This window comes from Accipiter gentilis, chromosome 13 (genome assembly GCF_929443795.1).
Source record: "Accipiter gentilis chromosome 13, bAccGen1.1, whole genome shotgun sequence".
Classification (NCBI taxonomy): domain Eukaryota; kingdom Metazoa; phylum Chordata; class Aves; order Accipitriformes; family Accipitridae; genus Astur; species Astur gentilis.
Genome location: NC_064892.1, coordinates 2,885,117 through 2,903,854, shown reverse-complemented (window position 1 = coordinate 2,903,854; position 18,738 = coordinate 2,885,117). Strand labels below are relative to the sequence as shown.

Here is an 18,738-nt window from a genome sequence, read left to right as displayed (position 1 = left end):
TTTAATTTCCCAAAGTCTGCAGGCTGATGACTGAACAAAACCCATAGGTTTTGAAATTTTATTTTCCAGATGAACTATTTTCAGACTTTTTTTTTTTTTTTTGGCAAGCTGAATTTGGGCTGATTCCTCAAATTTCTTTAGAGTACTTGAGCTTTAGGGTACTTCAGGCTTAAAGGAGTCATACAAACTGCTCCAAATTTTGCTTAATAATGATAGTTGCACTGAGGAACAGGGAGTCTCCTCTCTGACAGTGGCCTGCTGCTATTCTTAAGTAGGTGTGTTGTGATGGACGCCCGTTTTTACGGGTACTTTATTTTGCTCTGGGGCTGGAGACTGTCATGCTTCATCAGTGAAGTACGTGGTGTATTCGATTCTTCCAGCCTTAGCAGAAGGAAGCTGCCCGTCCTCGGGGACCTGCTGCTGGGAGCTTTCCCTCAGCACTCCCGGGTGGGAAGTGGGTACGGTGAGAGGCACTGGGGATGGGGTGGGAGCGGAGTGGGGATGATACTGAAAAGCCCGTCGAAGAAACTCTCTAAGACTCCTTTTGGAGTTTTAGAAAGCAGGCATTCTTTATTGCAGCGCTGGATGCACGGGGGATAGTTCCATCTAGCATGCATGCCACGGCTTTAGCACAAACAGGTTTTATAGAATAACTAATTGCATATTAATCAGATTAGTATACATAAAAATGATGGCAACTGACTATCATAGTGCTGCCTACATCCGATCATGCGCAATGAAGGATCCCTTTGAGTCGAAGGGCTGCTTTTGCGACCACCGACCCATTGAAGTTCTTGCTGGCTGTCCTTGAAGTCTTTATTCTTGTCCTTGTTCTTTGATCTTGAAGCTTAAGGCAGTTTCAATCCCATGTGGTCAGTTTCAGCATTGTTCTCATCTAGCGCACAGGAATATCTAGTCCTAAGAGTGAAGAACTGCAAAACTTAGGAGTAACTACCTCTGCTAGTTAATTGCTTGGCTATACTTTTGTCTGTTGTTTCAATCATAGTGTTAGTATAAAATTTCTAATAATTATTTACCAAATCTCACTTTTACAGTCACCTAGCAGCAAACCGGTTTCCACAGCTGGTACAAAATATTAAAACCATCAAAATATTTAGAAGTGCCATACAGAACGTATGGAAATATGCTATCAGGGAGAACACCGGCTGCAGGGAAAATCATGCTTGGGGGGGGGGAAAAAAGTTTTTGGGTTGTTTTGTTGTTTTTTTTGTTTGTTTTTCGGTTTTGCGACGGGATGTTCGGTATTTCGCTCTTCTGCGGGCAGCCGAGGTCCCCGCGGGTGGCTGCCGCCCGCCTCAGGCGACAGCGCGACGCTGCGCTGCCTCCGCCCGGGGTTCCCCCCCCGGGGAGAGGGGGGCTCAGGCCGCGGGGGTCCATCGGAAAGGGCGGTGGGATCCCCAACGCCATGGCAGCTGGCACCCCCAGGGCACGATGCCGGGCCGCCTGAGGGGCGAGCGGGCGGCAGCCCCGCAGGGAACCGCCTCCTGGCCGGGCCGCCACCGGCGCCCAAGATGGCGCCGGGCTCCGCCCCGCGAACTGCGCTTCCCAGCGGGCAGCGGGGCAGGACGAGGGCGGTGCAGGCGGGCGCTGCGCGGGCAGGCGGCGGAGCGGCAGCTCGGCCTGAGGCGGCCGGGCCCCCTGCCCCGCCGCGGGCGAGCTCCGCCGCGACTTGGCGACCTTTCTTCCCTTCCTTTCCTTTCCCTTCCCCTGCCTTCCTCTCCCCTGCCCTGCCCTGCCCTCCTCTCCCTCGGGCCGGTCGCCGCCCCGCGGAGCGCCTCGGCGGGTGCCCCGGCGTGAGGGGCGGTTGTGTGGGAGCCGTGGCGGTCCCCGCAGAGAGGGGAGCGGGAGGCTGCCCGAGAGCTGTAACGCTGCACTCGACCGGGTTTTTTAAAGGTTTGTCACGTACCCAAAGCTGAGGGGAATCGTCCGGATCCGGCCCGAGCGGCTGGCGGGCCCCCCCTTCCCTCCTTTCCCCAGCTCCCCCGATTTCTGTTTGCGGTAATAACGCCTTCGCGGGTCGTGTAATCTTTGGGTTATTCCGTGTTTTGTTCCTCGTAGATTCTTCTCGCTCAGAGTAGCTGAGGAAGGACGATGGGAGTTCAAGGACTTTGGAAACTGCTTGAATGCGCTGGGAGACCTATAAACCCAGAAACGCTGGAAGGAAAAATTCTTGCTGTTGGTATCCTTTAAAAGTAAAGCTGAGGAACTAGGTTTGTGAGGGAGGTTATTTTAACTGTTTATCTTACTTCTACATGATCAGCTTTTTATTTTGTTTTTATATTTTAAATCACAACAACATTTTGATAAGTAGATTTTATGCTTTCTAATATGTGGAATGCTAAGCTTTTTAATTATTTTTTTAATCTTTTAAAAAAGAGACTTTTAATAGGTTCCTTACACAAGTGTTGCGCTGTAGGATTTTGTGCTTTGTAAATAAATGTGCTGCTCTCAGTAGGACTATAAGATGAAAAAGTTTAAATACTTTTGCATCAACTTCCCCATCATATATACTTGGTTAAATGCTGGAAAGATGTGGAAAGAAGTTACCCTTCGTTTATTTGTAAAAATAACTGGGAAGGTGTTACATGCTGCACAGTTGTTTTAACTCTGCTTTTTGTCAAGGGTGATAGGGGCAAGAATTTATTCTCTGAAGTTCACAAGCATTTGGATAACCTTGGCTTTGACAAGCCAAGCCTGAAACAGTGGGCAAAAGCCACTCAGTCAAATATGTGCACTTCATAGAAACTATTAATATGGTATATGTGTAAGATAGCACATTTTTTCCTCTTAACCGTTCTTTAAGATATCAGTATTTGGTTGAACCAAGCAATAAAGGGAGCCAGAGATCGTGGTGGTAATTCCATACGGAATGCTCACCTCCTCACTCTGTTTCATCGACTCTGCAAGTTACTATTTTTTCGAATTCGGCCTGTCTTTGTTTTTGATGGAGAGGCACCGCTTCTGAAGAGACAAACATTGGTAAGTACCTTTGCTGAGTCATTACAATGCGAAATAGGATGTACGTTTGCTGATATTAAGTAGCCATTTCCCTCTTATTCTGCTTATGCTTCTGAGCCATGAGGTTGGAGGGCTTGACGTGCACTGCTGTGCACGTGTTCTTTGCAATCCCAGTCTTAGCTGTTGGAGCATGCAGCAGTTCCCTTTTGATATATTTGCATTTGATTTGCATAGAAACCAGAATGCAGAGAGGTAGACGATGCCATAATCCTGGGTCTTGCTCCAGAATGGGCCTGACCAGAACTCTTGCAAGTATTTGTAGCCAGAAGCTGAAAACTATTCCCAAGTTCCACAGAGGAAACTGACATAGAGAGATTTAGAGGATCTGAAGGCTGTGTCCCCGTTGATGTAGGATAAGTTAGGAGTTGCTTGTAGGCTCGGCATACAGAATTATAACATTAATTCATTGGATATGTATCTTCAGCATCCAGCAGAATTCTGATGGTGTTAATCTTATTTTCATAGGCTAAGCGAAGGCAAAGAAAGGAAGTTGCTGTCAGTGATTCCAGGAAAACTACAGAGAAACTCTTGAAAACGTTTTTGAAGAGACAAGTTATCAAAACTGCTCTTACAGGCAAAAGGCAAGAATAAAAATTATTTTCCCCTTGTTTATAAGGGCAGGTAAGTTTTTATGTAGCTCTTCATCACTATTTTTTTTTTTTTTCTTTTCTTAAGCAATGAAGCTTTGCCCAGTATTACACAAGTTCGAAGAGAAGAAATTGATGATATGTATGTATTGCCTTCTTTAGAGGATGAAGAGAAGAACAGGTAGGTAGAATTAAGAAAAATAGCTTAAATGGCTATAATAAACTCAGATAAAAGTATGAAACACTTTCTTTGACACTGTTGAAAGGCCTTTGACCCATGAGACTCCATAATACGTAAAGTATATTTCTTTAATTTCTATTTTATTTCAGTTTCTTTTTGGAGAGTTTCTTGGTTTATAGCTCCGGATACAGAACTTTCTGGTTATTTATGGGAAAGTAACAAGAAGCTTTCAGCCCACAGACTAAATTTCCACACTGGGTTCATGTTTAAGGATGAAAGTGCTACTTCAATCTCTGTGGCCATGTCTACGACTACAGGGAACTAATTGTTGAAGCTTGGGTAGCTGGTGTGTGGCAGCTTGATTCTGGTTTGCATCCCCTCATTCAGTAGCATAGATGCGTTCAGCAGAAGTAGGTTTTGTATGTACTTGTCAAACTTGTGACATCTTCTTAAATAATACTAGGTGGGAATGTGGAGCTGTTGGTTAGATTACTCTTTGCACATCTTATATATGCTTTTATATACTTTGTGATGACCAAATAAGAATTGGGTAATGATTTAAGCAGCAAGTTGTCTCAATCTAGTTTTAACTGACCCATGTCTGCCTTCTTGCTTTCTGTTCAGATCTTTTTGACTTGTATATGTATTTGTATGTATATGCATATATATATGTGTGTAGTTTGATATTGTGTGTGAATTTTTGTACTTGCTAGTGAAGGGATGACTAATGTCCTTTTGCTTAAAATAGGAACTTTATTTTCCTAGGTAAATATATACATCTTTTTTTCTCTTTGTGATTTTTAGCTCGGAGGAGGAAGATGAAAAAGAATGGGAAGCAAGAATGAGCCAAAAAAAGATGTTGCAGGTAAGTGCATCCTAATTGCCGTGTGGCTGTGAACAATCTTCTCATTCATGTGCTATGCTTAGAAGACAACCAAAAAGGTTAAAAAAAAAAAAAGTGCTTGGAGGTATAGGTCTCACTGTAGCATTACTTATCAAGCAAACAAGTTAATTTTCAGTACTCTATGAATTCCTACTAATGAGGAAATACAAATGTAATTTTCTCCACTAGAATACATCAGAATAGGAATTTCTTATGCTATCTTTTTTTGGGGGGGACGACTACTTTCTCTGGACATGTGGAGAAGAAATTGTTTTTTGTAAAGATATAAGTGAAATGTATGCATTTGTGCACATGTTTATGCACATATAAGACAGCATATTTAACAAAATTCCCATGCTTTTCTAAATATGAATTGGTGTTGAAGTACTTCGGTCCTTGAGTTTTCACAGATAAATTCTGTATTCCCTTCTGATGTGCTGATCCTATGGGATGAGGAGAAGAGAAATATATAACCTAAGAGGAAGGTATAATGAATAATAAAATTATGTCTGCTTTCATCAAAGTTTTTTGAAAAAAAGGAAGAAAAAACTCTTGGAAATACTGTTTATCTTTGAAGTAGTTCACATTCAGAAGGAGACTCTCTTTAGAAGGATAAAATCAGACTAGCTGAGGCTATAGGACCTGCTTCTGTGATTTATACTATCTTTTTGTAAAAAGAATAAACTCAGATTTCTCTGTATAGTGTACCTCAATAATTATGTACTTGATTTTATTAGGTAGTAGTTACCTTTTTTTTTCTTACCTGTTTTCTTCACGGTATAGGAAGTAGCAACAAAGATTTTGTGGCTTTTTTTTGTTGTTGTTTGGAATAATGCTCTCAATACTTCATTGTTCTTGTTGTGCTGTAATATAAAATAGGTGTTTATGTTGTTTTCCATTTTTATAGGAAGAGTTATGTGAAAATCCTCATTCTGTAGATATTGAATCAGAAGATTTCAACAAGCTGCCTCCAGAAATAAAACATGAGATCTTGACTGATATGAAAGAATTTACAAAGCGAAAAAGAACATTATTTGAAGCAATGCCAGAGGTAATACTTAAAATAGTTTTCAAGCCACCAGAATGGAGCTATTGCCATTAATGCAGATGAAGACTATGTGAAAGTATCACATCTGGAAATCTTTACCCCCAAGTCTATTTAATAAGAGATGTTACGCTGAAGGGGGAAAAAACCCAGATGAGATAGCAACTCTTAACAGAGCCTTCCTGTGTGTCTATTCAGAGTCCTATCTCTTAATTTCCACTAAAATTAGCAGAACTAATTCAGTTTGGCAAGAATGGAAAAAATCATGCCATCTCATGCCTCATCAGCATTATGCCCAAGATTTCAATTGCAAGAACATACTACTGGTGTGGGTAAAGCGGGCAGAATGAATGCAGCTTCAATACCAAACTCTCAGGTTGCTAGGGGAGCTGGCAGCTGAGAAAAGGCTTTTGTAGCTTTGGCAGATGTGTTACTGAAGCCATTCAGAGACAATCAGGGAATTCTGTAGTGCCACTTCTATGACAGCTTTTCAGAGCACAGTTAGATTTTAAAAGTACAATCTTGTTGTGGTTTAACCCCAGCCAGCAGCTAAGCACCACGCAGCCACTTCCCCTACACCTAGTGGGATGGGGGAGAGAATCGGAGGGGAAAAAAAAAGGTAAAACTCGTGGGTTGAGATAAGAACAGTTTAATAGAACAGAAAGGAAGAAAATAATAATAAGAATAAAATGGCAATAATAATAATAAAAGGATTGGAATATACAAAACAACTGATGCACAATGCAATTGCTTGCCACTCGCTGACAGATGCCCAGTTAGTTCCTGAGCAGCAATCCCCCACCAGGCCAACTCCCCCCAGTTTTTGTACTTGGCATGATGTCCCATGGTATGGAATACCCCTTTGGCCAGTTTGGGTCACCTGCCCTGGCTGTGTCCCCTCCCAACTTCTTGTGCCCCTCCAGCCTTCTCGCTGGCTGGGCATCAGAAGCAGAAAAATCCTTGATTTAGTATGGACGCTACTTAGCAACAACTGAAAACCTCAGTGTGTTATCAACATTCTTCCATACCGAATCCAAGACATTACACTGTACCAGCTACTAGAAAGAAAATTAACTCTATCCCAGCCAAAACCAGGACAAATACATGTCGGATCAAATGATAGCTTGTGCCCAAGTGTAAGCTAAGAACTGTCATCTTAAAACCATTCACATGTGGATTCTGTTATCATTGCATTGTTTTTAAGATGGGGACCAGCTGTGTTAGCCAGCTAAGTTTTGTTGGTCACATCACTGAGATCTCATTGTGTTTAGCCAGCATTCAGAACTGCTTGATGTGACCTTTTAGAATTGTTGCATGTTACCAGGCTAGTGTTGCTGTTGCTTGGGAGTGCAGCAGTCAGTAAAAGACAGATGTTACCTGCTTAAAGGAAACTCTTAAAAGGCTCTCCAGAGCATGGTAAATGAACTTGCTTAAAAAGTGCAGCTAGTGGTATTTTATTTAAATGGACTTGGTTGTTTCTTTTTTTTTCTTTTTTTTTTTTTTTAAGGAGTCCAGTGACTTTTCCCAGTACCAGCTTAGGGGTTTGCTTAAGAAAAGCAACCTCAATCGGTGCATAGAAAATGTACAAAAAGAATTGAATCAGCAGCACTCGGGTGAAATCCAAACGCAATATGAAAATGAAGGTGGTTTTGTGAAAGAAGTGGAATCTAGTAGGGTAGTCTCTGAAGATACTTCTCACTATATCCTAATAAAGGGTATGTCAGGTCTTAATTTTGTAAAACCTCTTGTTTGGTGTCTGCAATCTGCAGCTGTCAGTTTTAAGAAAAAACTGAATATTGTTCACAGGTACATGTAGCCAATAGTTTGTATGAAATGTGCATTACTGTTGCACATAATTAACTGTGATCTGTAAATGTGTAGAAAACTGCTTTATTAATCTTTAATGATGTTCATTATGTAAAATGGAATGTTAATATAAAGCAGTTTTTTACTAAAAAAACCATAAATCAACAAAAACCTTTCTTTCAGGTATTCAAGCAAAAAAAGCTACAAGTAGAGACATGGAAACTACTGCAGGACCCTCATCAAAAATGCTTGAATTTATTAAACCGAATAAAGTCAATGAATCTCCTGATAATGCAAAGCTAGTTGCTTCTGACAAGTTGCAGACAGAGAAAGATAACAGTGTGGTGACAGCACCGCCCTCTCCTCGGACTTTGCTTGCTATCCAGGCAGCTATGGTGGAAAGCAGCTCAGAAGAAGAACTGGGGGATGAAGATACAGGACGATGGAGTGTGGACCAGTCTGTTAAAGAAGGCGGCGGTGTGTCTCCAAGAACACTAGAGGCAATTCAGCAAGTTCTGAGTGAGGATGATAGAAGGGAGGAAGTTGTTACTGTTAGAACGGATGGAGTGCTACCAGAAAGATCAGAAGTGAAGGATTTTCTGCTTAGTAGCTCAGATGAGGAAGATCAGATTCTTGAAGTTAAGGAGGGAAGAAAAATACCTACATCTACAATTCATTTGTCAAACCAAGTGATTATGCAAGATGCTGAATTTGAACAAAAGAGTCTGGAGTTGGAAAAAAGTCATGTTACGCTTAAGGACACCAGTATATCCAAAGCTGAAAATTATCCTTGTATTGACAATATGAGAAAAGGCACGGAATATGTAGAGAAAGAAGAAAATGGTTCCAAAACGGACGTAAATTCTTTGGGAGATAATGACATGAACTTGTGCACACAGAAGCCAAGCTGTTCCCCTGTACAAACTAGTATAGGGGATTTGATTCATGCTGAAACAACAGACCATTCTAAAAAGGAGGAGAACTTGAAAATTTCTGAAAATATAGAGGAGGTAATTTCGCAAACAGAAGAGAATGTATCTGAGGTACAAAAGGATATTAGACCTTTTCCGGAAGCAAAAGATCCTGAGGAGGAAAGAGAAGGGATATCACAGTCTGAAGACAGTGATTCTGATGGTATGTGCTTTTTAATTGTGTAAAAAGATAAGAAAATACAGCCTTATTGTATTTCCAGTCAGTCAAAGTTAACCTTTTCTCCTAGTAAGGAATGCTTTAAAATACATCTATTCCTGTGTATATAAGAGGTAGGAAGAAAATCTGAGCTATATATTTCCCCTTTGTGTTATGTTTTATCACTGAAACCTGAGTATACAATACGGAGAGTCAGAAAAGCATGCTGTTGCATACATTGAACTTAACTGGTGTTTTAATGGTCAACCACTTGGTTTCTGTAATTTCACAATACTTACATCTATTTAGTGCTTATAGGAAAAAAAAAATCACTGCTGAAGTTAAAAATGCATACAAATGCTTCTTTTTAAACAAGTAGCAGGAAGTTGAAATCTTTGTTTTCCTTCAATAGGAAGCTTTATTGAAGTGGATACTGAAATCAGTAATGCGGCTGAGTTTCCTACTAAATATGATGAAAAACTGGGTGATGAAACAGCACTTCCAGAAGTGGAGACAGACAGACATGCAGTTGTCACACAGGGCTTGCTGAAGGAGTCTGACGAAGTGCAGTTGGCAAATGATCAGAGCGTTGAAAGAGAAGATGATGGTAAAGATGCAGCGGATGAGTGGCAAGACGTCAGTTTGGTAACTCACTGTTATTTGTTTTGAGCTAATAATGAAAGTGTGCTCTTTGCTGGGTAAAAGACTGGCTGGATGGACAAGCCCAGAGGATTGTGGTGAATAGAGTTAAATCCAGTTGGTGGTGGGTCACAAGTGGTGTTCTCCAGGGCTCAGTATTGGGGCCAGTTCTGTTTAATATCTTTATCAACTATCTGGATGAAGGAATGGAGTGCAGCCTCAGCAAGTTTGCAGACGATGCCAAGTTGAGAGGGAGTGTTGATCTGCTGGAGGGTAGGAAGGCTCTACAGAGGGATCTGGACAGGCTGGATCGATGGGCCAAGGTCAATTGTATGAGGTTTAACAAGGCCAAGTGCCGGGTCCTGCACTTGGGTCACAGCAACCCCACGCAGCGCTACAGGCTTGGGGAAGAGGGGCTGGAAAGCTGCCCGGTGGAAAAGGACCTGGGGGTGCTGGTCGACAGCTGGCTGGATATGAGCCAGTAGCGTGCCCAGGTGGTCAAGAAGGCCAACGCCATCCTGGCCTGTATCAGAAATGGTGTGGCCAGCAGGAGCAGGGACGTGATTGTCCCCCGGTACTGGGCACTGGTGAGGCCGCACCTCGAGTCCTGTGTTCAGTTTTGGGCCCCTCACGACAAGACGGACATGGAGGTGCTGGAGCGTGTCCAGAGAAGGGCAACGAAGCTGGTGAAGGGTCTGGAGCACAAGTCTTATGAGGAGCAGCTGAGGGAACAGGGGTTGTTTAGTCTAGAAAAGAGGAGGCTGAGGGGAGACCTGATCGCTCTCTACAACTGCCTGAAAGGAGGGTTGTGGTGAGGTGAGTGCTGGTCTCTTCTGTCAGGCGACTGGAGATAGGACGAGAGGAAATGGCCTCAAGTTGCGCCAGGGGATGTTTAGGTTGGATATTAGGAAAAATTTATTTACTGAAAGGGTTGTCAGGTATTGGAACAGGCTGCCCAGGGAGGTGGTTGAGTCACCATCCCTGGAGATATTCAAAAAGTGCATAGACAAGGCACTCCAGAACATGGTTTAGTGGGCATGGATGATGGTTGGACTTGATGATCTTAAGGGTCTTTTCTAACCTAAAGGATTCTATGAATTGCTCTGTCCCTTTGTAGTTTTTAAGGAAAACTATTGCACAGCTTCTTAGTGTTTCATTGCTTTCTTGTATATGTATCTAATTCTGTGGGAACTGATTTTTTTATTTTTTTAAGATGATGGTTAACCATAATCTCTCTAAAATTAGAGGGAAATTTTAGGTTTTAGCACTCTGAAGAATAGACCCATCTCTGATCTTACAATTTGCTGTATTATAGAAGCTATGACAACTTCCAAGTGTGAAGTAATGGAGCATATACTACTGGAATAATTATAGTTGGAGACTTAGAGCTTACTTAACTAAGTATACCTGAACTGTTGAAATAATGAAAATCTTGTTTTATTTTTCAGGAGGAACTAGAAGAATTAGAAAATGACCTTTCTGCTGAGCAGAATGTGCTTCAGGCTCAAAAACAGCAGCAGGAACGTGTTGCTTCTTCTGTAACAGGACAGATGTTCTTGGAAAGCCAGGTAACATTTGTTGAATCATTTTGATTTGATACAGTATGATGTGGTCCCCCCTCTGCTCCAGTCAAACATTTTCTCAAAGGTGTTAGTAATTTTGCTTAATTATAGGTCACATTTTTTTCCTCTTAGGAGCTTGTTTTCTTCAGTCTGCTTGATTTAAAATATTGAAAGTATTGAGATAATCTTGAATTCCAGCAATGTTAAATAACTGTTATAACATTATAAAATAATAATAAAATCATGAATAAATCATCAGGTTTTTTTAAGCACCTGCTTTTTAAGGTTGGGCCAGTTTGATCTTTGCCTGTTGCTGTGAAAGGTGCAAATTGAATAAAAAAAATATTAGGAAGTTACATTCAGCAGTATGGAATTGGTGTAATCTGAGTGTTAGGTAAATTGTGATTTCCCCTAGGGATTAAAAGGTAAAAGTTTACAAGAAAATGATATGGTGACCCAGGTTTATACCCTGGTTAACTGATTTTTAAAGAATCTCACCAGTAATACCTGCATAAGCCTGTAACTTCTGTTTCAGTATTAGTGTTTAGAGATTAATGCAGTCTAATACAAGGACTATGTGCAATACAATGTGTTGGGGTTAACATATTCATAATATATTAGGCTACTGATAGTATCTATGATGTAATAAACTTGTTATAACAAATTAATTCTGAGAAATATATAAATGCTCTTATGTTCTTTGCATATAAAAGGGGTAATTTCGATAGTCTTAAAATGATTGAAATTTTTATTTCCTTTGTTAAACATTTGCTTATACTTGTTTTTTCAGATTTTTTTTTAAAGGCCAGTAGATTGTGCTTTTGTAATATTACATGCCATATAATGATCGGTACACCATTATAGTTGTAAATCTTTTGATGTTGTGCTTTTTCTCTTTATTACAGTAAAAGTTTGAAGTCTTGAGACTGACTTTGTTAGGGCACGAAAGGCAGCTGCACTGAGAAAAAAAATAGTGTGTGTTTGTGCAGATATATGTATGTGTATCAAATATATATTTAATAATTTTTACACCTTAGTTTTTGCAGTGATTATTACATCCAGCTTGCAAGCAGGAGAGTAAATGGAAAGCATAATTTCTGGAGATGACGTAATCCAGAATTGTGTAACTAACACAAGCCTGTAGACCTAGTAGTGTGTGTGTGATATTTATCTGAGGTTAAATAATGTATTCAATAAAAGCAAATTGTGTAAAATGCATCAAAATACACATATATCAAAACACCATCCAAAGGATGATTAGTCTGCCCACTCTTTCCTGCTTGATATTAATGTTTCTCATATGCTTTCATACTATTTTGTGAGCTAAGGTGACGGCTGATTTTTTTTTTTAATTTTTTTTTTATTATTTTTTTACTGAACCTGCATCTTTTTTTCATGGAGCCCACATAATTCTAATGCATGGACTTTTCTCTGTGTTATGGAAAGCACAATACTTAAGTATGATTGTGTAATTAAGATAGCAGATTCTCAAACTGTGTGGTAATAGTGTGATCAAGTAGTGCTTGACTTACATGGCACTATCTGCCTGAGGTAAGTGGGATTTCCACCTTGACTTAACTGTGCTTGCCACTTTTTAGTGGAAATTAAGATTTGCTGTGAAATATTAAATACCTCCCAAGTGTGAATCTAGCAGTTCCAAGTCAAGCAGAAGTATAATAGAAGTTCATTCTTCAGATGAAATATTAACTGTTTTCTTTCCATCCTACAGGAGCTTCTCCGTCTGTTTGGCATTCCATATATTGAAGCTCCAATGGAGGCAGAGGCACAGTGTGCTATATTGGACCTTACTGATCAGACCTCTGGGACAATCACTGATGATAGTGATGTTTGGTTGTTTGGCGCACGGCATGTTTACAAAAATTTCTTCAGTCAAAACAAATATGTGGAATATTATCAGTATGTTGATTTTCAAAACCAGCTAGGTAAGCATCAGGTATTGATTTACTAAACACAGTCTTTAATAAGACAGCGCTCCCATGTATCTCTTTGAAGTTGTATTTTCTACAGAATTTTGTGTGTCTGTTATTACAATGCCTGTTCTTTGGAGAGTGTCTAAAGACATTCATTTGGGTTGCTGTTTTTACTGCCAGATGACCCCCCTGAATTTGCAGACACCTGCATTTAATACACTGAATTAGTGTGATGGTCATCAAGGCTGGAGGTATGAACTGTGGTAGCAGTTTCTGGGTAAATGTCAGCATGACTTTTCTGTCATGGTGGGAAAATTATATTCTGATCACATCAGATTTATAGTCTTCTGGAAATGAAAGTTAATTTGGGACATACTGACATGTAATGTATTAGAAGAGGATCTGGCATATGTATATGGTCTGTAAAAGGTTTTTCATTTAGTTAATACTGACAGCTTTTTTTCTTCTTTCAGATTGCTCTTGTACCAGTCTAATCAAATTGTTGCTACTTATGTTGAACTACTAAACTTCAGTGTCACATAGTGTATTAAGGAAAATATGAGCCAATTTTAACTTTCTTATGCTTTGTTTAAGCAGAACTCTTTTAAAATCAGTTTTGACATTTTCAAAGTTGTGAGAGGCTATAGACTTTGAAATAATATTTTAATGTCTTCAGCATGTAAAATTTCAGAACGTTTTTTTGTGGTGAAAAATATGTCTTTGGATTCTTCTCCCAGAAAATTGGGTGAAATATTTTTTCCCCCTACTTAGGTATGCTACTGTAGCTTACTTGGAAAGGATTGCTGTAAAAGCATGTGTGTGATTTTTAGCTGTTATTAATGTAATAAACCAGGGTTTTTATTTATTTATTGGGGAAAAGTAGTCACCATTGGTCTTCATGTCACATTCCTCTGCAGTCTTGTACTTCTCCTTTTCCATGCATTGCACAAGTCTTATTTCTTCACAGTTGTTGGATATCCTGAGTAGCATGCCGATGGTCTTGCTTTGTGTGCTTAGACACACATCCCTCCTTTTCCCCACTGGTTTTTTTGGTTTTGTTTTGTTGTTTGTTTTTGTTTGTTTTTTTTTTTTAAATCTAAACTCCTGAAGCTAGTAAGTGAAAATCAGTCAGGTTGCCTCAGATCTTACAGCATACCAAGTAGAAGTGGTCAGCTGAGTTCTTCCTGCGTTCTGTCTGTTTAGCAGGGCCTTTTGGTCTACTTAGTAGCTGCACTAGCACAGAGCAAAAGGCTTCCAGTTTAGGTACGCTTTTAAGAAGCAGAGGCATTGATATTATGGACTAGAATTCAAACTGAATGTTTTTATTTGTGATTCGGGGGGGGTTATTAAATTCAGGTCAGCATTAGATGAAAACTGGAGAAATATATGTAAAATAGTATCTCTTAGCTCTTAGGAACCCAGAATTTCCCACTGATCTTTACGTTGTAACATTTTAATTTTGGTAAGATGTATTTGCCAAGTTAGCACAACTACTGGTGCTTGAGCTAGTAGTAGCATATTGACACTGCTCCAGAATATAATTTAGCAAGTTCTGATGTTGAAGTAAATGTAATTTTACAGAGTTAATGCCTTTGTGTTCCTTTTTGGTTTTGCCTTTCTGATAATACATTTTTTTTTTAATTTGTAAGAGGACAGATGCTGAATCCCCTGGTTTTATTTGGTTTACGCACTTTCTTTTACAGGGTTGGATCGAAGCAAGCTAATTAATTTGGCATACTTGCTTGGAAGTGACTACACTGAGGGCATCCCAAATGTTGGCTTTGTAACAGCGATGGAGATTTTAAATGAATTTCCTGGGCATGGCTTGGAACCTCTCTTAAAATTTGCGTATGCTTCGTCGTCTTTTGCTTTTTTGTGTTTCAGTAAAATGAATATTAGTGAATATACTTTTCTGCTGCTTAAGCATACAACAAAACATATGACCATCACTGACCATCATTAAGGAGACTAAGCTGACTGTAAAATATATAACTCCATTATTATATCACTATTTGGAATGGCAGGTAAATAAGGTGACATGTTTATACAGCAGTTACAGTGAGACTAATGAAGACAATAGAACAGCTGTAGAACTGTGCAACTGCCTCTGAGTTCATTGCAGAGTTGGATCCACAGTGGACTGGAGGTTTATTCTCTCTGAGTTTGTGAGAAGGTGCTGTAGCTTGCTCATAGAGAAAAGAGACTTGAGTGAGGAATGGATGACCTGGAAAGAGAAAGACAGGTAGGCTGTGGGGAAGAACAAGAATTGAAGAGGCAATGTATTGGCAATGGCGAGGATAGTTAGAAGTCTTTTTTTCTTTTTTTTTTTTCTTGCATACCAAAAAAACTCCAAAAATGATCATTATGTGTGGAACATCCTCCACAAGTGAGGCTGAGTTTAGGGCCTTCTGTTCAGCAGCTTATGGGAATCCAGGCGATGTTGGCTACTGTGTCTTACAATGGCTGCATTTACTGTGGATGTTTTGACTTTTCTACTTTCAGATTATATGTCCCTTTGGCCATTTTTTAATTTGGAAATTTCCTACCTCATCTCACATAGTAACTGAAGTAGGGAGACTAAGGCTACTGAAATTAGCATGGTGGCTCTTGATATTCCAAATCGTATTTTATGTAGGCAAATTAATACTTTCCTCTCTTTTTCAGTGAGTGGTGGAATGAGGCTCAGAAGAATAAGAAACTGAGACCTAATCCACATGATACCAAAGTCAAGAAGAAACTGCGGGAGCTACAGCTTTCTTCGGGTTTCCCAAATCCAGCAGTGGCAGAAGCATACTTGAAGCCTGTGGTGGATGAGACAAGGGGTTCATTCACCTGGGGGAAGCCTGATGTAGAGCAGATCAGAGAATATCCTTTTACTGGATGGCAGGACTTAACAGCTAAAAGAATGCCAATTAAAGTTCATAAGGCCCACTAGTGAGTCAGTAATGGAGTGTCAAATTCTTAACATCTCATTGGTGTGAGGGGCCCCCTGTCCCATCTGCATGCACTCTCCTCCAATGATACCAGCTCTGGAATGGAAGGGAATGCAGCCATGCATCTGTGGCACTCAGGGCTGCTCTGCCCTCCTGAAAGAGCGGGATGCTTTGCTTTGCATGCAAAGAGAGTCTCGTAGCTGGACTGACTAGTTTGTTGTGTTGTTACATTTCTGTAACTGTGCTGTGCCTATTTCTAGACTTAGAGCGAGATTGTTTGCACAGTCCTGATTATGCTTTGCATCTTTCACAAATAAGTTTCAAAACCTAGTTAGAAATAGTGATTCAGTCTGCACTTTATTCCTAGTTATTCACTGCATTTCTTGCAATAATGGCTATTTCTTCCATCCATTGCAGCTTGAACTGCAGTGAATTGTTGAAAAGTAGATGACAAAGTGTGCAGAGCTAATAGCATTTCAAACAGTAAATGAAACTTCAAGTGTGTGCAAGTGTAAAAATAAGGTTTACTTATAGGTATTTTGTCTTATGGCAGTACCATATAGCCAAAATGAGTTCTGTCTTCAGAGGCATGCTTTTGAAAATGTTGACATTGGAGAAAAAGTTCTGTAACTAATAGAGATGTAACAGCATGATTAAGGTATGTAGTGTAATACTGGAACCATACACGTAAGTCAGCTGTAATAACTTAGAGTATTTTCTCTGGTTTTGTAGTAGAAAAAGCTTTGGAGTAACTTTCCTCCAGATATTGTTTATTTGAGGAATTTTCATTTTATGTGTTTACAAAATACTAGTAATAGCCTTGTACAGTTCCTTAACTTTCTGCACATTCTGTCAGGATCACTTTGGCTGGACGAGGACAAAGATAGATGAAATCCTTCTGCCTGTGGTGAAACAGCTGAACTTGCAGCAGGTAAAGAATAAAACTATGTATAGTTTAAGGGTAACTGCAGAATTGTAAGAGAAGCATTTTAAAATGAACAGCAAGGCTTTAATCTAAAATATATTTCTCAGAAACTGGCATTTGGCCATTTTTTTCGATATATATATTTTTAAAACTCATTAAACTTCTCTAGACTTCATTTCTGTATGATTTGTGTGTGCTGTGAGGCACTTTATATAATTCAATTGTTGGTTTCAAATTTTATCTATCAAGCACCTATCACAAGTCCAGGTTGCTGTTTGTTCTGGATGTAGCTGAAACTACAGGAACCTCAAGCACCTTCAGTATTTTTAAAAGGCAGTGTGCTGTCTCTAAAATGATTTATAAAAATGCCCCTGAGATTTTGGTCAAGTGAGACCAACCATTTGGTACCATACATATCCTTTGAGGAGGAGTGCAGACTGAACCTGTGAGCAAGTGCCCATTAATAACATTACTCTAATTTCCAAATAAGTGTTCTGTCAACTTTAATAAAACTTAAAAGTGAATAGTGATGCATGCTGTGATACTGCGGAAGTCAGTTGTAAAACTGATCACCTAAGGTCACATTCTTTTCTCCTTTTGCTGTAAGCAAGTTAGATACGGAGTCTAAACCAGTGTTCTAGCTTCTCTCTATCATTCAAAGGAGTGAAAAGTACCAAAACCTGTAGTTAAATTCATATGTTTTCAGGCTGACAGGAACATCCTTTAGAAGCGTCTGCCTCTCTTAGACAGTTTTAGGGAGACTACAGAAGACCAGCTTTGCCTATACAGCAAGCCTAGCTGTGGTTGAGTAACACAGACCCCTTGTGTGTGACTACTTCTAGTTCTACTCTTAAATCTTGATGCTGTAGCAGCATGTGTTAAAATGAACTTGAGTCAACTGACCGCATTTTGTTGCACTAGTATATGCAACTGTAAAGTGAACTTACAACATTTGCTTAGTAAACATTCTGTTGTTTTAGCAGCTTGAAGCTAAGGTTGTGTTTGTAAGGACATACTTAAGAGCACTACAGAGATTCTCTGTATTAGGGTTGAAAATAGCAACACATGTCTAAGCAGCAGCAGCACAATGTTTATAAAATTTCACTGCAGTCTGCTTATTATTTGTTTCTGTGAAGGCTCTTGTGTAATTTATAATAAAGTATAGGTATTAGCATAATAATGCATTTTATTGTTCACATCTATTTGCATGCATATTAATTTCATTAGTCCTTTGTCCTGCTTTAATTCGGGATGCTTTATAGTTATAGCTGAGATAACAACTGAATTCCCATCACAAAAACATCCAAAGGTGTTTCTCTGTTTTATTTGTGATAGACTCAGCTTCGGATTGATTCATTCTTCAGACTAGCACAGCATGAAAAACAAGCTATTAAAAGTCAGAGACTGCGCAGAGCTGTGACGTGTCTGAAGAGAAAGGAAGAAGAAGAAGAAGCTGATGAAATCCGGGAGGCCACTGCTGTTATGGAGATTGAACTTAAACAGCGTGAGGAAAAGAAAGGGGAGGGTACTGCACTCTGTGCTAATCATCAAGCTGTGTCAATGGAAGTCCAAAGTGGAAAGAGAAGAAAACATTCAGATTTCAGAAAAGCACATATATATGGAGGTGGTTTTATTGGAAATTTGCATCTTTCAGAAACTTCTAGTGAATCCTCAGTAGAGGAATCAGAAAGCAGAGATTTAGGCAAGAGCAGAAAGAGGAAAAATGTCTCTGCAATGGAGGCAACAGATTGTAAAGAGAAGAAAGGGTGTAGTAGCTCAAGTGGTGAGGATGAAGATCTGGGAAACGTAGCCATGGTGACTGCCAAACCTGTGTTTGAGGGCAGAAAAAAGAAATCACAGAGTAAGAAAGGACGAAAAAAGAAAAAGCCTTAAAGAAAAAAAAGTCTTAAAAAAGGGAGACTGTGTGCACGTGATTTTTTATGACTTAAGCTTTGTAAATATTCTAATGAATTTTTGATAAATAATAAATTATCCCTATTTGTTACCTATTTTTCATGCATTTTGTGTCCAGAACTTAAATCGGAGGGATTTTAAATGATGGAAATAAATAATTTTATC

General features: G+C 39.6%; 1 protein-coding gene across 1 annotated transcript; it reads left to right on the top strand.

Annotated features, from left to right (window-relative positions):
* Positions 1–1,612: 1,612 nt before the first annotated feature.
* On the top strand, positions 1,613–18,662 carry ERCC5 (ERCC excision repair 5, endonuclease). Its single transcript, XM_049815687.1, has 16 exons — positions 1,613–1,914; positions 2,080–2,200; positions 2,825–3,000; positions 3,505–3,620; positions 3,715–3,807; positions 4,612–4,672; positions 5,598–5,741; positions 7,243–7,450; positions 7,725–8,675; positions 9,082–9,314; positions 10,757–10,876; positions 12,600–12,813; positions 14,505–14,649; positions 15,466–15,668; positions 16,583–16,665; positions 17,995–18,662. The coding sequence occupies exons 2-16, from the start codon at positions 2,113–2,115 to the stop codon at positions 18,550–18,552; spliced, it is 3,393 nt and encodes a 1,130-aa protein (XP_049671644.1). The 5' UTR covers positions 1,613–1,914; positions 2,080–2,112; the 3' UTR covers positions 18,553–18,662.
* The last annotated feature ends 76 nt before the right edge of the window (positions 18,663–18,738 follow it).